This window comes from Neolamprologus brichardi, chromosome 2, assembly GCF_056152115.1.
Source record: "Neolamprologus brichardi isolate AB-2024 chromosome 2, ASM5615211v1, whole genome shotgun sequence".
Lineage (NCBI taxonomy): Eukaryota > Metazoa > Chordata > Actinopteri > Cichliformes > Cichlidae > Neolamprologus > Neolamprologus brichardi.
Window position 1 is genome coordinate 8,339,056 of NC_142105.1, and position 17,984 is coordinate 8,357,039.

The 17,984-nt window shown below is 44.1% G+C and overlaps 2 protein-coding genes across 2 annotated transcripts; one reads left to right on the forward strand and one right to left on the reverse strand.

Annotated features, from left to right (window-relative positions):
* Positions 1-1,998: 1,998 nt before the first annotated feature.
* Positions 1,999-12,040, forward strand: rest (RE1-silencing transcription factor). The gene is made up of 6 exons (XM_006798918.2): positions 1,999-2,127; positions 4,386-4,665; positions 5,403-5,975; positions 6,104-6,264; positions 6,378-6,461; positions 7,805-12,040. The coding sequence occupies exons 2-6, from the start codon at positions 4,421-4,423 to the stop codon at positions 9,658-9,660; spliced, it is 2,919 nt and encodes a 972-aa protein (XP_006798981.2). The 5' UTR covers positions 1,999-2,127; positions 4,386-4,420; the 3' UTR covers positions 9,661-12,040.
* Positions 12,041-12,368: 328 nt separating this feature from the next.
* Positions 12,369-17,913, reverse strand: noa1 (nitric oxide associated 1). The gene is made up of 9 exons (XM_087846959.1): positions 17,668-17,913; positions 16,123-17,097; positions 15,415-15,579; positions 15,237-15,347; positions 14,890-14,981; positions 14,467-14,598; positions 13,612-13,728; positions 13,417-13,534; positions 12,369-13,335 (listed from the first exon to the last, which is right to left on the reverse strand). The coding sequence occupies exons 1-9, from the start codon at positions 17,846-17,848 to the stop codon at positions 13,097-13,099; spliced, it is 2,130 nt and encodes a 709-aa protein (XP_087703085.1). The 5' UTR covers positions 17,849-17,913; the 3' UTR covers positions 12,369-13,096.
* Positions 17,914-17,984: the final 71 nt, after the last annotated feature.

Genomic DNA, 17,984 nt, shown 5'->3' on the forward strand with positions numbered 1-17,984 from the left:
CGGTATTTAAGTTCCCCCATGTGTCATTTCAGCAGGTCAGTTTATCTTGTGTTTGTTTGAGGTTTTGTTAATTATTATCTTCAGTTTAGTCTATTGAGTTGACCTCTTTTATTGGTCTGCCTATTTAAGTTTTGGCTTTGTTAAATATATTTTCATATTTTTTGGGTCAATAAAACCCCCTTTTTGAATTAAACACCTGTGTCCTTTATGCTTTACTGCTTGGTCCCTGACAGTTTCGTTATGTTTTTCCAGAAGCGTTTAGCAGCACCTGCAGTCTTCCTCGGCCGGCAGTCTTTGCTCTGTCGTCTGTGCAAACTGAAGGAGAAGTGATAATACCTGTAAGTAAGCTGCTGGTTGTTTCTCACTGTGGATGAAACTTTTAATGTTAGGCAGGCTCCAGATGGAGGCCCAGAGGTACCAAACCCCCACTTTCTCTCCTCATTCTCATTTCTTTTTTAAGTGGTAACTGCTCCAAGATTGTTTTAGAAAAATCTAAATAAATAAGGTTTGTATTTTGTTTTGTATCTCCTGTCACTTGTTTCCAGTAATGCTGCCCAGGTATCATCTTCTTGAATTAGCTGTGTCTCGTTACCCTGATGTTTTCTGTATTGCTGAATACTGCTCACTGCTCTTGTTAAACCCCAGGGACCTTGTTCTTGAAAATAGGTACCAACACACTTCTATTCCATTTCTCAGTCATCCTCTCCAGAGCACGCCTTCGCCTGTCCGGGCTCTTTTCCAGCTGTTCCCTACTCTCATTGTGTTAAACAATCTGATCAAAAGGTCCACTGCCCTCTCTCCTAGACATCTCCTTCGCAGGTATGTCATCTGGACCATCTGCCTTTCCACTCTTTGTCCTCATCATAGCTGCCCTCATTTCCTCCCTACGAATCATCAGCTCTTCCTGATTCACTCTTTCCACCATCCATCCTCCACTCTCTCTCTCATTTTCTTCATTCATCTCTTCTCAAAGTACTAATTTTGAGTGTTAGTACACTTCCATCTCTGCCCTTAACCACCCTAACCTGTTGCACATCCTTTCCAGTTTGATATCTCTGCCTAGCCAGTTCATACAAGTTCTTTTCTCATGCCATCCAACCTCCTATAAAATTCACTATCGGCCTTTTCCTATGCTTTTACCAGTCTGTTAGCACTGTTTTGATATACTCAGATGTTAATTTTGTGTTTAAAATCATTCAATAAGGAATCAAACCTGATTCACTGAAACAAAAATGATTCTGAGAAATCAGTGGTGTGAGCATTTTTAACCCTTTATTATACTGATTCATATACTTTCATCAATAATGGGATAATCTAGTTGAACGATAGGTGTGTATGGAGGTTTTACAATTTGTATAAATTTCATGGTCAGGTGAGGGTGAGGACTATGTACAGTTATGTCCAAAGAATTTGGGGAAGCAATATATTTTGTCTCTGTCCACACCACAGTGGGTTTAAAATAAAATTACAAACAAACAAAAAACAAGATGTGATTGAGGCACAGACTTTCAGCTTTAATTCAAAGAGTTTAACAAGAGCACTGCATTAGCTGTTTAGGAGACAGACATTTCTATAGTCTCCCATTTTCTTTCTTTCTTCCTTTTTTTTTTTTTTTTAACAGGAACTGGCTATTTGGTGTAGCAAGCACAAGAGTTCCATAACAATACAAGGCTACTTTTTGGCACGACACTGAAACAACAGAGTATAACTTTTTGTTTTGAATTAAAAAGCAAAACAAAAAACTGTCTTTATTGTTCCGTATGAGGGAAAAGTCATCTTCTAGGTAACTGTGACATTTTATATATTAAAAAAAATAAATCAACTGGATGTATCAGGTACAATAATCATAATAAAGTGAATACAATTAATAAATTATGCTATTTAATAAATAAATAAATACATAAATAATACGGTTACTTTAAAATAAAAGATTGGGAGCTGATTTCCACACCTCCTCGCGCTGTGTGAACGACGTGCTGACGTCACGGTCGTGCGTCGCTGTGGAGGAATGTGCGGAAAGTTGTGTTCACTTTTCTCCGTGCGCTGTTCGTCGAAGGGAGAAAGAAAAACTACAAACAGAAGCAGAAGTCCAGGAAAAGTTTCGTAGAGTTCGGACGTGAGGAGCCGGTGAGTGTCCGGGCTGCAGGGCGGGAAGTGTCGGGCTGAAAGCGCATCTGTGCGGGGTTTTTGTCGGAGCGGAGCGGCTGCAAAGTTGAAGTCAGTTTGGGAAAATGGAGGCGGTGAGGTGGTGAAGAAGGCGCTGTCCGGGGCTGATCAGGACCATGGCTAACACTCTAACACATCGACCCACACTTTCCCCACATTTTCCCGGCTGCCAGTTGCAGATTCACCGCTGGAAAACAGCTGGAAAAGCTCCTGTAACACTTTAGACCGACTCCGAAGTCCCGCAGTAAAATGTCGCTGTTTGATTCGACTTGTGCGCTTCCGCAAACGAAGTTTGGTGAAACTCCGTAAGGATCTGAAATGGTGGCTGTAAATTACAACGGCAGCTTTACAGCTACCATTTTTACACGAGTAAAATATAATCTCATGGGTTCAAGTTTAAAGTGATTTAATCAAACGTCTCAGGAAAAAAAATCGTGAGTGAGATTTTTTTTTTCTACAGAAAATAGTTCCTGATGTTGTTAGTCCCCAGACATCTTAAATCTGGGCAGATTATTGGACTTTCACTTTTTAATCCTTCACTTAAAACCTCCTTCTTTTGTCCACTCTGACCTTATTTATCTTAATCCAAATCAGCTGAACAAGTTTACTTCCACCACTGCTAATTCAATGTCGACAGATTTATGGAGGTATTTGTGTTTTTATGTGGCTGAGTTTTAGGTTTTTGCCACTTCTGTTTTCCCACCATAAATTCGGCTTATTTTCTGCTGAATAACTTTGACCTTTAGTTGGTGAGATGTGGGGTTTAAGTAGCTGCCAGGCGGCCTCCTTCCCCGCGGGGTGGTCCTCTAAACTTGGTGTTTTTCCAGAGGGACTTCTGTGTGGCGCTGTCGACTGAGCCGTGGTGCTGCTTTCAAAATGGCCGACAAAGCGATGCAGTGAAAGTTTTCAGTTGTTATTTCAGCGTCTTTACTGCAGGATGTTTATTCTGAGAGGAAGGAAAATTACCCTGTAATGACTTCCTCTTTTTCTATAATAGGAAAATTCATCTCCCGGGAGGCTCATTGATTAGTAAGAGCTAATATTTAAAACCGGTAAATTAAAAAGACCTAAGCCGCAAGTGACCGAGCTAAGCGACTAACATGACCAACGAATCGCTTTTTTTTATTATGAAAAATATTTTAAACAAAATAAAATAAAATGAAGTCCCATTTTTTTTTTACGATAAGTTAAAAACACACACATTGTATCAGTAAAATGTATCATACAGTCCAAGTATTACAAATATTTTTAAAAGGTTTTAGTAATACTAGGAAAAGAATACATTTTTTAAAAGTTAAGACAAGCATTGTTTCTATGACACATTTTATTCTACGTAGGAGTACTCTGTGCATATGCCAGTGATTTATCAGTAATTTTATACCTGACTGTGTTTGTACTCTACCCTCAAACTTAGATGTAACAGCATGAGAACAAATAGTGGCCCTTTTCTTAGGAAAAATCACAAGTCTTTAAATAGAAAACTGCTGCTAATAACAATAATAAAACCATTGTCGTTATTATTGCCCTTTGGTCATCATCTACAGTTTGCAAAAATCCCCCAAACAAACCATAATGTCTCAGTCATCCAGGTCATGTTAGCCTAGGAAGCTTTAGAAGAAGGCAACTGGACTCATTTAAATTTCTTGAAAACGTTTCACGTCTCATCCAAGAGGTTTCTTTAGTTCTAAAGCCAAAGTGGAAGTGATAAAGTGGAACCTTGCTTACCCCCCATTTTCTTGCCTTAGCGATGCAGGTTTCTCTCTTAAAACATCGTCACCACTTCCGCTTCAACTGGAGGTAAACTAGAGGAGTGATAGAGAAGTAGTGGCAGTATGCAGATTGCACAAGCCTGTTGGTTCAGAATGAGTCTGATTTAGTAACATACGAAAACAAGCCGGTCCACATGTTTTGTAGATTATTTTTTTTGCACAGGGTAGGAACGGTTCCACTCAAATATTCAGAAATGAGGGCCATGAGCTTGTGTGGATTTGCAGATTTGCATTTATCTGTAGTTATGGACATTATTAAGTAGATTGCACTCAAATCCTACATGAGAAAAACTGTTATCTGTGGTCCGTCTTAGGCAGAGAGGATTTAGAACGCTTCATGTTCAGTGTTACACATAAGTTAAAGGAAAAAATAACCAGAAACACATATGTGGTTATGATTCTGAGATCGCAGTTATTAAAAATATTCCTCCCGTGTCGTCGTCCCTGCAGCTTTCCGTGTGTCTAGGTGAAGCGCTGAACTCCACATGGCAGTTCAGCCTGTGTTCTCGCTCGATATGTTCCCCGTGGGTGTTCCTCTGATGGAGGATGGGCAGAATCTCAGCGACATGCCCAGGAACACGCTGCCCGCCCCTCAGTTGGTGATGCTGGCAAACGTGGCAGCGGTGACAGCGGCGGAGAGCGGCGGTGGCTGTGATAGTGAGAAGGAGATGATGGAGCTGAAGACCGTGGGAGGCAGCTACTCGGACAGCGAGGACGAGAGTGTGATCAGGTGAGGAAGTGAGAACGAGTCCGACCTCGGCTTGACCCCCATATTAACCAAGGGAAACTTTAACCAAATCTTGAAACTTTTTTTTAACATAGTAATTTAATTTTATTGGCCAGTTGTGATGCTCCATGGGTTGTTTGCTATTCCTGGAAACATCCAGCCGTTTCTATATTTGCCATTAAGAGAAAAAACCTTCAGCGACAGCTCCTCTGAATGGCAGAAATCATAATCACACTTTTTTTCTGTTGAGATTGCGTTTGGTCCAACATGATTACACACACAGGGTTCCTGCAGGTCATTAAAAAGTCTGGATTTAAAATGAAGGAAGCTAAGATCTATAAATGTTTTATGTTTCCCTGTGAAGTTGCAAAAGGCGTTACATATTCCAGTTAAGGACAGCCCGTGAAGCTCCCATGTGCTTCCAGTTCAGAAGCGAGTTATCTGCCTTTTTTGCTGTCATGAAGAATGAGTTGTTGCTTTTGTAGTCATTTTCCCTTTCCAGCAGCACTTGGTGTGGGTAGTTTGGTTTGATTTCAGCTTAACTGTGAGTGCGTATTGTGAGGAATTCCCTTGTTTGTGCAAAGGATGCCCACAGCAGGCAAAATATTTTAAAGCATGCTCTAGATTTTCTGATTGAGATATTACTGATAATAAAAGAAAGACCTGTTCTATAGAACCTGATAGTAATATTGCAGATACCTGTTTCATCTGGCCACTAACTCACCTGTGTGTGCGATCAGGTATGGCTACGAGAACCAGAATCAGCGAGATGCCGGTATTGAGAAGTATCCCGAGACTCTGGGCCCAGGTATCCGTGCTGTGGTTGTTGGAAACAGGACAGAGGAGAATGAGAACGAGGATGAGGAAGACAAAGCTGAAGATCTGTCCTGCCCGCCTCAGCCCCGCTCCTCCTCTGCCACCACCACCAAAACACCACCTCCCCAGGGTGCCAAACGCAAAGAGACCCCACCTGCTGTGACGGAGAGCACGAAGAAGAAGAAACCGTTCCACTGCAAACCATGTCACTTCCAGGCGGAAAATGAGCAGGAGTTTGTGGATCATCTAAGCACCCACAGTATCAGCAAGATGATGGTGGTGAACCGGGTGGAGGGGAGGAGCAAGACCAAGGCAAAGGAGGCGGAAGCACCCGAGGCCCCGGCAGGTGGGGAGGCCGAGAGCGGCGGGGAGGTGGCAGCCAATGCAGATGACATCAAAGGGCTGATCAGGTGTGAGCGCTGCGGCTACAACACCAACCGATACGACCACTACATCGCCCACCTGAAACACCACAACAAGGAGGGTGAAGACCACAGGTAAGACCTGCACTTGTGCACTGACACACACACTTTGCCTCGATATACCAGCATTTTGCAGGAAAATTAATGACCAGTAGTTTTACCGACCTGAGTAACGACTGTGTGCTGCCGCTGTGTCTCTGCAGGGTGTTTAAGTGTACTCTGTGTCCATACACCACCGTCAGTCAGTACCACTGGAGAAAACATCTAAGGAATCACTTCCCCAGCAAACTGCACACCTGCAGCCAGTGCTCCTACTTCTCTGACCGCAAGAGCAACTATATCCAACACATTCGGACTCACACTGGTACGACGACCCTCAGCGTTTCTGTCTTTTGCCTGTTTGAAGTCTTTTAGGCACTAAAAGTGTCTGTATGTAGGTGGTCGTTGGACCTCAGTGTTATTTTCTGTCTATTTCAGGTGTTCGCCCATTCCAGTGTCCATACTGCGACTACTCAAGCTCACAGAAGACCCACCTGACCCGACACATGAGGACTCACTCAGGTAAAACTAACTGTAGAGGCTAATAAATCAGTTGGAGAGTTGAATAGTAAACTGTTAAATCAGTTGCCAGCCAGAGTGAGTGGTTTGCTCTCTTTGTTTGGTACTTGTTCCAGGATTAAGCAGATGGCGTAAAGACCCGGGCAGTTTGTCAGGGCAGTAGTAGTAGTAGTTTCTTGTCCCTTGAAAGCAGGATTTGTCCCATATTTATAAAATACGGCCAAGTTTGACACCCTTGGTCTAGATTGTGAAATGTACCTTTCTTTCTTATCTAGCTCATAGTTGAATATTCCAGACTTGACAGTAAAACTGTTAAAGTATTAGTATTACAGTAGTTGTAGTGCTCACACTGCTGTACTTTAGTAGATGTACCATGGCGATATTAGTGATATATGATAGGACTAAGTAGAATTAATATCACTGATGTTTTCGCTCTGTTTTTGTTCCTCTGACTCACTCTGAACATTTCTGTTTGTGTTGCTCTCACTGAAGCTGTCGCTGTTGGACTAACATGGTAACAGCAGAACTATATGCTACCACCTCCTGTGTTGTGTTGTGTTGTGTTGCTCTGTGGGGCATTCACACCAAGGAGCAGATGAATCTGAAAACAGATCAGCGGGGTCAGAAAACGGCCTCTGATTAAGTGGTTTCAGTTTTATCTGCTCTTCTGTGATCCTCAAACTCCTGCATGAACAATCCTGTTTCAGTTGTTTGGCTTCCATCGGGATACACGAATAAACCTGAATGATTTGAAAGTAATAATTTTGCAGATTTTACTAAACAAGATACAATTTATAGATTTGCTGAGAAAAGGTTAAATAAAAACTCCACCTATAAAAAGCAAAAAGCACATTAACAGCAATTTGACCAATCTCCACGTAACCAAATTTTGTGAGGAGGGTAAGATGGTAAAGTTTTGTTGGTTTGGTCAGCAGTAATTGCCCTCCCTCACACCGTTGGATAAATGTTTGGTCTCTGGGCTCCAGCTGGAGACAGTTCAACTTCAGCAGTGATGATCTTTGGAAGCTAGTTTGCTCGATTTCACCATGGAGCTCATTCAAAAAACAGCAGCCACAATGGGAAGTTGTCCACAGGTGCACAAGGAGATTACTTTGAACTAGAGATCAGTCAGACTTATGCATGGTGTGTTTTTTGTTCATTATGGTTAAAAAAGGGAACTCAGGGTTGTGAATACAGACATATAGCAATTACAGACAAACATAAGGAATCAGTCTACTGACGTATATAGATCCTCAAGTATCAGACTCACCTGCTGCATGAAGCTTTTCTATATCCTACTGCCTTCACTGCAGGAGTGTAACACCTTCTCACTTTCTTGTGTGCAGGTGAGCGTCCTTTCAAATGCGAGAGCTGTACCTACCTGGCAGCCAACCAACACGAGGTGACTCGACATGCTCGACAGGTCCACAATGGCCCCAAACCTCTTTCCTGCCCCTACTGTGAGTACAAGACCGCCGATCGCAGCAACTACAAGAAGCATGTTGAACTCCACCTCAATCCTCGGCAGTTTCTCTGTCCCCTCTGCAAGTATGCTGCCTCCAAGAAATGCAACCTGCAGTATCACATCAAGTCTAGGCACTCTGGCTGCAATGTTGCCCTGGATGTTTCCAAAGTCAAGCTGCGAGTCAAGAAACCAGGTCCCGAGAGTGCAGAGGGAAAGTCAGACTCTGGAGCAAATAAGCTTGATGATTCATCCAGCATTGAGGAAGACCTGGACATGGACGAGGGGGAGGAGGAGTCGAGTCCTATCAATCTGTCAATCAGAAAGAACACTCGGCCCAGCACTGGCCAATCGGTACAGACTGAAACACCTGACAAGGTTCAGAAGAAATCAACCATCACATCTGAGAAACTGACAAAAGCGAAGGACAAAGTGGAACCAGAGAAAAAGATCACAAGACAGAAGAAGGTTGAGAAGGTCACTGAGAGTCCGGTGGAGAACGCATCTGTTAAAGAAATCCAGATGGAGACAGAAAGTGTAGAGAACAAGGTGAAGAGACGAGCCAAGAAGCTTGCAACAGGGAAAGTAGCTGTTCAGAACCAAGCAGAAGCACGTATAACCCAGAAAGACCCAGCAGAGAGAGAGAAATCTGACCAACAAAGACCAGAGGAGGCAAGATCAGCCAGGCAGAAGCTGGACAAAGAGGAACAAAAAGGGATGCCTGAGAAAGAGAAAGAAAACCAGAAGAATGACAGGAAAAATGCCAGCAAAGCCAGAAAGTCTGGAACAAAGAAGTCTGAGAAGACTGCAGAGCACGTCAAACAAGCTCCACAGAAACACAAGTGTCCAGAGAAAGGTCAGAAGGAAAAGGTAGTCAAGGAAAAGGCATTAAAGAGGAGAGCTGTGGAGGCTTTAGATCTTTCCAGCAAGCCCTGCACTCCATCCAAGACCAGGAGGGTGAAAGCCTCAGCTGTGGAGGATGTTCAGTCTAAACCTGCCTCACAAGACACCAGCAAGGTAACTGAGTCCAGTCTGACAGCACACAAGTCCAATGGGGCAATACCAGCAAAGCAGAAGAAGACGAGGAGCTCCAACAAGAAAGCCCCCACCCCTCAGCCTGCTGTGGAGCCAGCAGAGGGTCGAGCAACTTCAATCAACAGTCCATGCTCAGAGGCTCCGAAAGTTTCTCCTCATCTGGACAACTCAAAGGAAACCGCTCACAGCGACCCAACAGAACACAGCCCTGCAGCAAGAACCACCGCAAGTACACATGCTCCACCAGAGCCGGAAAAGACTCCAAACAAACCCTCTGAGAAGACGGACATTTCACCCACCTGCAGCTCCGGTGAGGACACGCCTTCTCCTGCTGAAGAACAACCTGCGCCAACATTCCTAAAACCCAAGTCACCACCTTCTCTGGTGCTCCCTGGGCAGCGAAGCAAACCCACAGAGCCTGAGGATGACGAGGGCATCCACAGCAGCCACGAAGGAGGGAGTGACATCAGCGACAGCGCCTCTGAGGGCAGCGACGACTCCGGCCTCAATGGCAACGGCGCCGGGTCGACTAAGATGCCCAATGACCCAGAAACACCCACTGATGAGATCCCAACTCCTACTGAGCTAAAGAGTCACATGTGCATCTTTTGCGACCGCACGTTCCCCCTGGAGGTGGAGTATCGGCGCCACTTGAACCGCCACCTGGTGAACGTCTACTACATGGACAGCAGTTCCCAGAAATGAGGAGCTGTATCCAGCACACTGTGCATCTTTAGGACCCATCTCTGCTTTAAATTGCAGACACTCCAGTTGTGTGAAATAAGACTGCACAAACGTATAAACTGAACAAATGTCTCATCATTTGGTGTCTGAGCACCAACTCTTTAAATTTAGCAGCTGATTCTATTCAGTTATCACCAGATTTGCTCTTGTTTTGCTGATTTGAAGACTTCCTCCTGTGGAGTCCTGGAAGAGGGCTATGTTAGGTGCTCAGACCCTTTTGAACTTTTACATGCTGGTCTGGTCTGTAGGGTCAGTTTGAGCCGACACACTGGCATGTACATATGCTTTTCTCTCTCTCAGATCATGTCCACCTCAACTCTGCTGTTGCACATACAATGAATTTTAACATCATATCAATTTTCATGACCTCCACAGAACATCTGGAGACCTTTTTGAAACCTGTCAGTGTCGTAAAGTCTCCATGTAGGGAAAAAAAAAAGATTTTCTAGTGTAAAAGTGGAATTTTTCCCTTTTTTTTAAAAAAAGAAAAAAGAAAAAAACATTCAGTGCCTTTGACAATCAGCTGTTGAAATGTTGCGCTCTTATTCTCATTTGTTTTTATATTTGTCATCTGAAGGTTCAAGTCTGCAGAAAAATGCTTTTCTCCTTTGGTGTGTTCAAACAAAACCTGAAGCAGAGTCGCTGGAATGTTTTTGGACCTTTTCACAATCACATATATTAATAGCCAGTGGGATGACTGCTTCTTAATAAACCTCACCAATACCTGGAGTCATGTAACATTCAAATGAAGTCCTACGATTACTCTCCTAATCATTTAGCAACTGGCTTTTCCTCCATTTCTGGCTTGAAGAGAATGGACAGTCTGCAGGAAAATCGACACAGCTCAAAGCAAATCTGTTGAATTTGCGTTCAGTTCTTCACAACCTTTTCCACACTTTGTTTGTAATCACGCTGCACTTAAACTTCACTTTGCATTTGGTCTGAATATGCCATTTTTGTGTTAGGGACTAGTGTTAGGGCCACTTTATGGAAAAGATTGATTAAAACCAAACTAAATAGTAAGTCTACTTAAAATAACCAGATTTTTGAAAGGATGAAAACCTGCTCACACAATTATTTTGTGCTTCCACAAAAAAAAGTGTGTGTGTGTGTGTGTTGAGCAGGCTTCAAACCACACCTGCTAAAGCATTTATTGCCAGGTTAGCACCTGAGCCCCACGCCTTCAGGATCAAACACTTTAAGTGTCTCACCGTTTCCTGTGGTGGCCTCTCACTATTGTGACCACTGATGTTCTTGCATCTGTGGATTAGCAGCTATTTGAGTTTGCTCAAATGTGTCTAACTGGAATAGCTGAATTCCGGATACTTTTCACCAGACTTTGCAAATTTGTCAGCACAGGCCATATTATAGAGGCGCCAACAGGAAGATGAATTTTATTCTCAAAATTCCTTTTTCCCTTAGTATGGCCCTGGTACCAGTTTGTGAATGCTTTGATTAAAGATCTGGTTATTACACCAGCTGTAGTAAAACATTAAATTCCATTAATGCTTAGGGGTTGGGGGGTTATTTTTCATTACAGTTTCAGTGCAATATTCCTTTTAGTGGAGACGCCAAAGTGTTTTCTTTCCGACTGTACAGAGTGATTATCATCCGAGGACTGTTATTATTACAGAGGCTTATTACTATCAAATGAAAACGACATCATGCGTATGAGTCACTGCTTGTAAAGGTTTGTGTCAGCAGCAGCTTGTGTAGTTTCTGTAACTTAACGATGAGGATGGTGTTATTTGATCTTTTCTGTAATTAAGCTCATTGGGGCTCATCGAGTCTTCGCTCTCAGGCATCTCTAAGCCTAACTGAACTGTGACAGAAAGATGAAAATGATATTTTTAAAGAAAGGAACAAAATTTATTTGGGGCTGCGTTCAGAGGACACTACATTTATGTGAGCCAAAAAATCTGTCCAGTCAGTCCCGAAACAGCTTCTGTTGCTAATTCACACTGTGATCAGAAGGTTCTTCCTGCTTCTACAGACTTTGTATTTTAGTTTCCGTCTTGAAGCCTCAACTTGAGCACTTTGGCCTCCACCATGCCCCATGTACAGCTGAATATCAGAGTAACTGAGTGATGAAAATGATCAGATAATATTACACCAACTTTATCGTTTACAAAGGTTTACAGCCTGTTTAACAAGATGAAACGTCTTCTCCTGTCAGGAGGTTTAAATCAAATTAGAAATGTTTGTCTAACTGTCTGATGTTATTGTGAGCAGCTTGAGTGCGCTCTTCAGCTAAAAACTAACCGATTAAAGCTTTAATCTGTAACGTACTTTCTTCTGCTTTTTTGTAAATAAAGATTTCCAAACACTATCAGCAACTTCAGCATCTGTCTGCCCGTTTTTAAAGTTGGAACACATTCAGAATTAACCGGAGCTCGGAGTCTATTAAAAGCCTGTTTAGTCCTTAAAATCAGACATCAAAGAAAATCTGGTGTGACTTTAAATATAATCTCTATGCTGGTGACAACATTTTAAAATATCACACATGGATTTGTTTTTGCACAGAATGGAATCAAAGCATCACGACCAGCTAACACCAAAACTCCCCAAATTAACGGTTTGCCAACAAATCTTTGTGAATACGAGTTTAAATAGTAAAAAGATTTAATGTGAGGGTATTTCCACCTAGACCTCTGATTTTACACCTTACATTTAAAACAAATTAAATTTTATTTATATAGTGCCAAATCACAACAACAAGCATAAAGACATAAAGATAATCCCAACAATCAAATGACCCCTTATGAGCAAGCACTTGGTGACAGTGGAAAGGAAAAACTCCCCTTTACCAGGAATAGACCTTTAGCAGAACTGGCTCAGGGAAAATTAGTATACAACTTAATGAAATACAAAGTCTAATGTCACTTATGAGCTACGTCAATAAAATAAACCATTTCAAAGAAGATGCTCTGAAAAAAACAAAACAAATGATGAACACTGTCCAGGAGGTTAAAGTCTACCAGAGTGAAAGAAACAGGAGTTTCTCGGGGGAAACAAGTGAATTATTTATTTAAGAACCACAAATAAAGAAGTGAAGAAACTGCACTGGAGGCCCAGTTTGTGAGGATGTTGGTTTAAAAGTGTGAATTAAATTTTATTTCGATAGTATAACATATACTCATATTCATATTTATTGTGGCTGAATTTCAGCCTGTCACTGTCAGAACATTAAGACCCAGCTGTATAAACGCCATTGACGATAACAGTATGAAATATGTATATTTATTTAACAAAACGACACACATCCTCCAACAAAGCCAAATTGATCCAGAATCACATTCCCTGAGGTCAGAGGTCAGTTCTTTAGATGTGGCGCTACAACCACCTGCAGAGAGTCTTGGTGGTTTAGAGCGCCTCCTCCACATCCTCTACCCTTGGCTCAGTTCTTCTTCTTCCTCTTCACCTGCAGCCTCTCGGTTCCTGCAGCCGACAGTCCGCTGTGCAGCAGACCCACGGCTTTCATTGGTTTGTATGCAGCAGACTTGCGGATACGTTCTCCTTTCAGAGAGATGACGTGAGGAAGCAGCGATGGCGTCCTCAAACCGAAGCCTGCAGCTTGCGGCCCGTGAACTCTCAACAGTAGCTGATCGCCCTCCACTGCTGTCACAGCCACCCAGCCTGCAGAGAGACAGAGAGAGAGATGGGCAGGTGAGGCAGGTGAGACACTGAAGGTGCTGCAGGTGATGTTTATGAATTTACCTGCAGATGACAGTTTGATGTCAGCAGCAGCCTCCAGGTAACCCCGACCCTCCAAACTGAACTCCTGAGGAACCAATGCAGGAAACTCCTTCATGCGCTCCGAGCCTCCGACAGGCACCTGAACGCAGCATGGACACAAGCATTAATAATCACAGGCACTTGAAAGCAGCACTGTGCAGGGCTCATGCAACTCACCCCCAGCAGCACGTGTCCACCGTGTTTCTCATAAATGCTGTCGGCTTTTTCCAGGCTAGTGATGTGAACCGGCACCCGATCGGAGGCCACGACAGAAAACCAGCAGGACTTTTCTCCCTGTTGAGGACAGCGCAGATCAGCAGCTGATCAATCACTTATTAATCGCTCAGAAGCACCAAAGAGCTCATTTCTATTTGTGGCAGCAGCTGCTTCAGGCACATCCACATGTTCAAGTACCAGTGGTGCCGTTTCAGAGCCCAGGCTTACGTCCATGTGCCACTGTGATATTTTTAATCCTTAAACATCTCCAATCATGAATGTATCAATTTATTTAACAACATCTGGGTTTATTTAAACAGATACTGGCTCGTTGGTGTGGTCAGGATAACAGAAACTTGAAGTGTTCTTTGTCCAAAGTGGAATTATTGTACATCTTTAAAGACTTCAAAGGAAAAAAAAAGGTTGACAAGTTTGAAATTTATTTTGGATTTTCCCTTTAATTTTTTCCCCAGCCAACTGTGACATTCACACTCACGGTGAGTGGATAAAAACGTCTGACCACACCTGTACTCGTTAATAAATAAATGACTGAAGAATACGTTCAGTGGCCTCTCTAGCAAGCCTCATCCCGCTATTGGACTCTGATCCAAAAGTATTCCTTGTTCTGCCTTGCCGTACCCCCTCCCCCAAACTTCAAGGACTACAGTCACTAGCTCATCCAGCTCAGTGGAGATGGAGTCCGCTCTCACTGGTGCTGCTCCTCCACTCTGACTAACAGCTTGCTTCTCTTGCTCTTTTTCACTCTTCGCCACAGTTGTTGGATTTCAGTTCTTTTGTTCAGCTTCTTCTTCTCACCTGCAGGAAGTCGATCCTGGCCAGAGCTCCCACAAACAGACTCGTGCCGGGCTTCAGAACGAACGTTCGCGGGACAATGGCCTGGGTGGGAACCACCAACCTCACTTCCTGTTCATGCAGCAGGTTTAGAATCTGAGAAAGAGAGAGAGGAAAAGAAAGATTTGTGAACATCCAATGTCAGGAACACACTGAGGAGAAGTCTATTCAGTGGAGCAGTGCCCCCTGCTGTGTGGAGGCTGGCATTTACAGTTAACATGTAAAATCAGAGCTTCTGCCACTGATTTATAGTTAATGAAAGTATAAGGGTGACTCCAGAGATATTTGCTTAGAGAATGAACTCAGGTGACTACAATAATTGGGACAATCATAAGAAAGTCTTCTTAAAGGACTAGCTCCGAGCCTGAAGATTAAAATGAGCCTCACATCAAGCTCTTTCATGATTCCCGGCGTGTCGTACAGCCAGTGGGCGTCTTTTAGCTCGTTGTGACTCAGCTCCTCAGTTGACCTGCTGGCAGCTGGAAGGCAACGTCACACAGAGGTCAAAGGTCAAATCAGCAGTGTAGTAAAACTCTATAAGACTTGTAATAATTTATGAGCATCACAACTGGAGGCTTAGATGGGAGAGAAGATTAATGGAGTCTCCTGTGGAGTAAGTAAATATCAGGCTGAATACAGGAAGAAGGTAAAGCATGTTACAGCAAGATAACCACTTAAACATTTTTGGATTCTCATAAAATGCTTTCGACAGATTCCTGCATCAGTTCGCCCACCTGTTGTCGTCTCCTCGCCATCTTCGTTTTCTCCAAATGCCAGACTGTCAGGATCAAACTGGATCTCATTCGGTCTGAATCCTTCAACCCGGAATGTTCTGCCAATGCGACCTGAAGAGATAAACACGTGTTCAGACAGGAAGCACCTCCTCGTCTTTCCTGCTCCTTCACCACTTACCCACTAAGTATCCCTGCCTGCTGAAGTACTGCAGCCTTTTTAGCTCTTCCGGCGACAGCTCGCCCTCCTTTTGCTGCGATGCCTCCTTCAGTCGCTCCTGCCGCTTGAACATCCTGTACGGAGTCGGGTTGATGATGGGGAACTTCAGCAGGTTCAGAGTCGTCCCTGAATGCACCACAGCAGGAGGAAACAGTCACATGATGATGGGAAACTCAACAGTTTAACCAAGAGACAAGAATATCAGAAGTAATTGAAGAGGAGAAGAATTAAATCATTAAAACAGTATATATATATATATATATATATATATATATATATATATATTATTATTATTTTTTTTTTTATTGCCAAATGTCTTAAAATAAAAATAAAAATAAAAAGAGACTCTCTGACTCAATCTGTCGTGGGTGCAGCTGTCATTAGTAACTGTTAACTAAGCTCCTTTAAATCATTCTACGGGAAAACAGGAAACTCAAAAGAATAAATATGATCGGAGAAGATTTAACTAAAAATATAAAACCAGTAGCATTTGTCTTGAATGTATCTCTGACAGATTTGTTTGTGACAGAATTTTTTTTCCACCTGAATTAAGCAGCAGCCACTTCAAATTCATAAACATCTCCCATCATGCTCTGGGACTTCTCTGTGTCTGGATGAAAACAAAGATACGATAAATTGGGGAAAATGTACATGGAGTCTGGTGCAGACCTGGCCACGGTGAGATGGTAGCCTTGTGGATGACGTTTGAGGCTCTGGATTTGCAGTAGTCGGACTCCAGCAGCGTGTTGAAGAGCGTTGACTTCCCGGCATTGGTGCTGCCCACCAGGTACACATCGCCTTTGTACTTCCAGGACCGCTGCAGACTGGAGATCAGCTCCTCTATGCCGTACCCAGTCTTAGCACTGATCAGGTGGACGTCGGTCACCTGATCGCCAAAGCCGGCGTCCTTGCAGTACTGAGAGAGCTGCCGCTTGAGTCGCTGCATGTAGTTCGGCGAGTCTCCGGGCAGCAGGTCGATCTTGTTGCCAAGGACAACAATGTGTTTGTTGCGTCCCACCAGCTCAGGCAGGTCAGGGATGATGGAGTCCGGCACGTCGAGTAGGTCGACGATGAGCAGCACCAGAGCCTTGTGCGGGCGGATCTGCCGCACCACGTCCCGGTACTGGTCTTTGGTCAGTTGCAGGTTCAGGGCCTTGTGGTGGTGGGTGAGCAGGTGGCAGCGCTGACAGGTGGCGCCGCTCAGACGACCCTCCTGGACCAGCACCTTGTATTTCTCACTGGGCAGGTAGCCAGGGACAGCGGCGGCCGTGCAGTGCAGCACGGCGCCGCAGCCTGAGCAGCACGTGTCGCTGACCGGCTCGTCCACGTCGGGGGTGCCGAAGATCTTGTGCTCGCCTTTCCCCACAGACGCCTTCTTTTTCTTCTTTGCAGCCACGATGCTCTCGTCCAACGGGAAGTCCACATCATGGAACTGGATCAGGGAGTCCAGCTTTGCCTGCGGCTCCTTCAGGACGCCATCCCTCAACAGCTGCAGCTGACACTCCAGAGACCTCAGGTGTTTCTGCGGGGACAACTGAGTATCGACCAATGATCGGGGCGCAGCAGCGGAGGAGGAGGAGGAGGTGGTGGCACTCAGCTGATGGAGGAGCTCTTTCTCCTCCTGACTGGAGTCCTCATCTGCATCTGAACCAGGAGAGAAGAAGATAGACTCATGACACCTTTGCAGCAACTCTGCAGACACCTGTCCTCTGAAGCTGGAATTGGGGCTTAGCAAACTTTAAGGCTCGGTTTTCAGTGAGTGCACACCTAACCTGCTCCAGAGCAGCTTATGTTACAGAACCACCACCAACCAATCATTCCACTGTCTGTACCTGTTGATCATATGAACATAGCAGAAGACAGACAGGTAATGCTATGCTAATACCTTCACTGATCCAGCAGAAATAATAATAATAAATGAGAAAAGACTATTACTATAAACACCTACCTCCGGCAGGTAACCGGAGAGTTCAACTTTCCAGTTAAGGTTGAACTGTCAGCTGGTGCTTGATTTTAGTGTTTCTCTTTGATAAACAGATATATCTCCACATTTAACACATAAACAGAGATACACATAAACAGATATATCTCCACATTTAACACATATACAGAGATACACATAAACAGAGATATCTCTACATTAAACTGTTGCAGAACATCTAACCACCTGCTGGGCTGAGTCTGTTCTAATCCCTGTAGCACCTGCGCGCTCACCTGTGCAGTCCAGAAACACGAACTGCTCCTCCAGGTTCGGGTCTACGGTGCAGGTCCGGACCCCGGGCCGGCTCAGACCGCGACCCCCCGCGGCCACAGAGCCCCTCTGCGCTCCCGCAGCAGAAGAACACGCGCTCCTCCACAGGTGGCGGCGGACGCACACCTGCAGGACCTTTAGCATCCCGACGGCCGCACGCGCACCGACACTCAGCACACGCGGAGGAGCCGACCTCTCTGCTTCAACTTCCTCCTGTGGACGTGACGTAAAGCTAGTGGTTTGTTTATGTTCCGGTTTAATAAAAAATAATAATTTACTT

Coding starts and splice junctions, on each gene's coding strand:
- rest (XM_006798918.2), top strand. CDS start 4,421: ATGGCAGTTCAGCCTGTGTTCTCGCTCGATATGTTCCCCGTGGGTGTT. Junction 4,666..5,402: donor GAGGACGAGAGTGTGATCAG/GTGAGGAAGTGA, acceptor GTGTGCGATCAG/GTATGGCTACGAGAACCAGA. Junction 5,976..6,103: donor AAGGAGGGTGAAGACCACAG/GTAAGACCTGCA, acceptor GTGTCTCTGCAG/GGTGTTTAAGTGTACTCTGT.
- noa1 (XM_087846959.1), bottom strand. CDS start 17,848: ATGCTAAAGGTCCTGCAGGTGTGCGTCCGCCGCCACCTGTGGAGGAGC. Junction 14,599..14,889: donor GAATCATGAAAGAGCTTGAT/GTGAGGCTCATT, acceptor TCTCTTTCTCAG/ATTCTAAACCTGCTGCATGA. Junction 13,729..14,466: donor CCAGGATCGACTTCCTGCAG/GTGAGAAGAAGA, acceptor TGTCCTCAACAG/GGAGAAAAGTCCTGCTGGTT.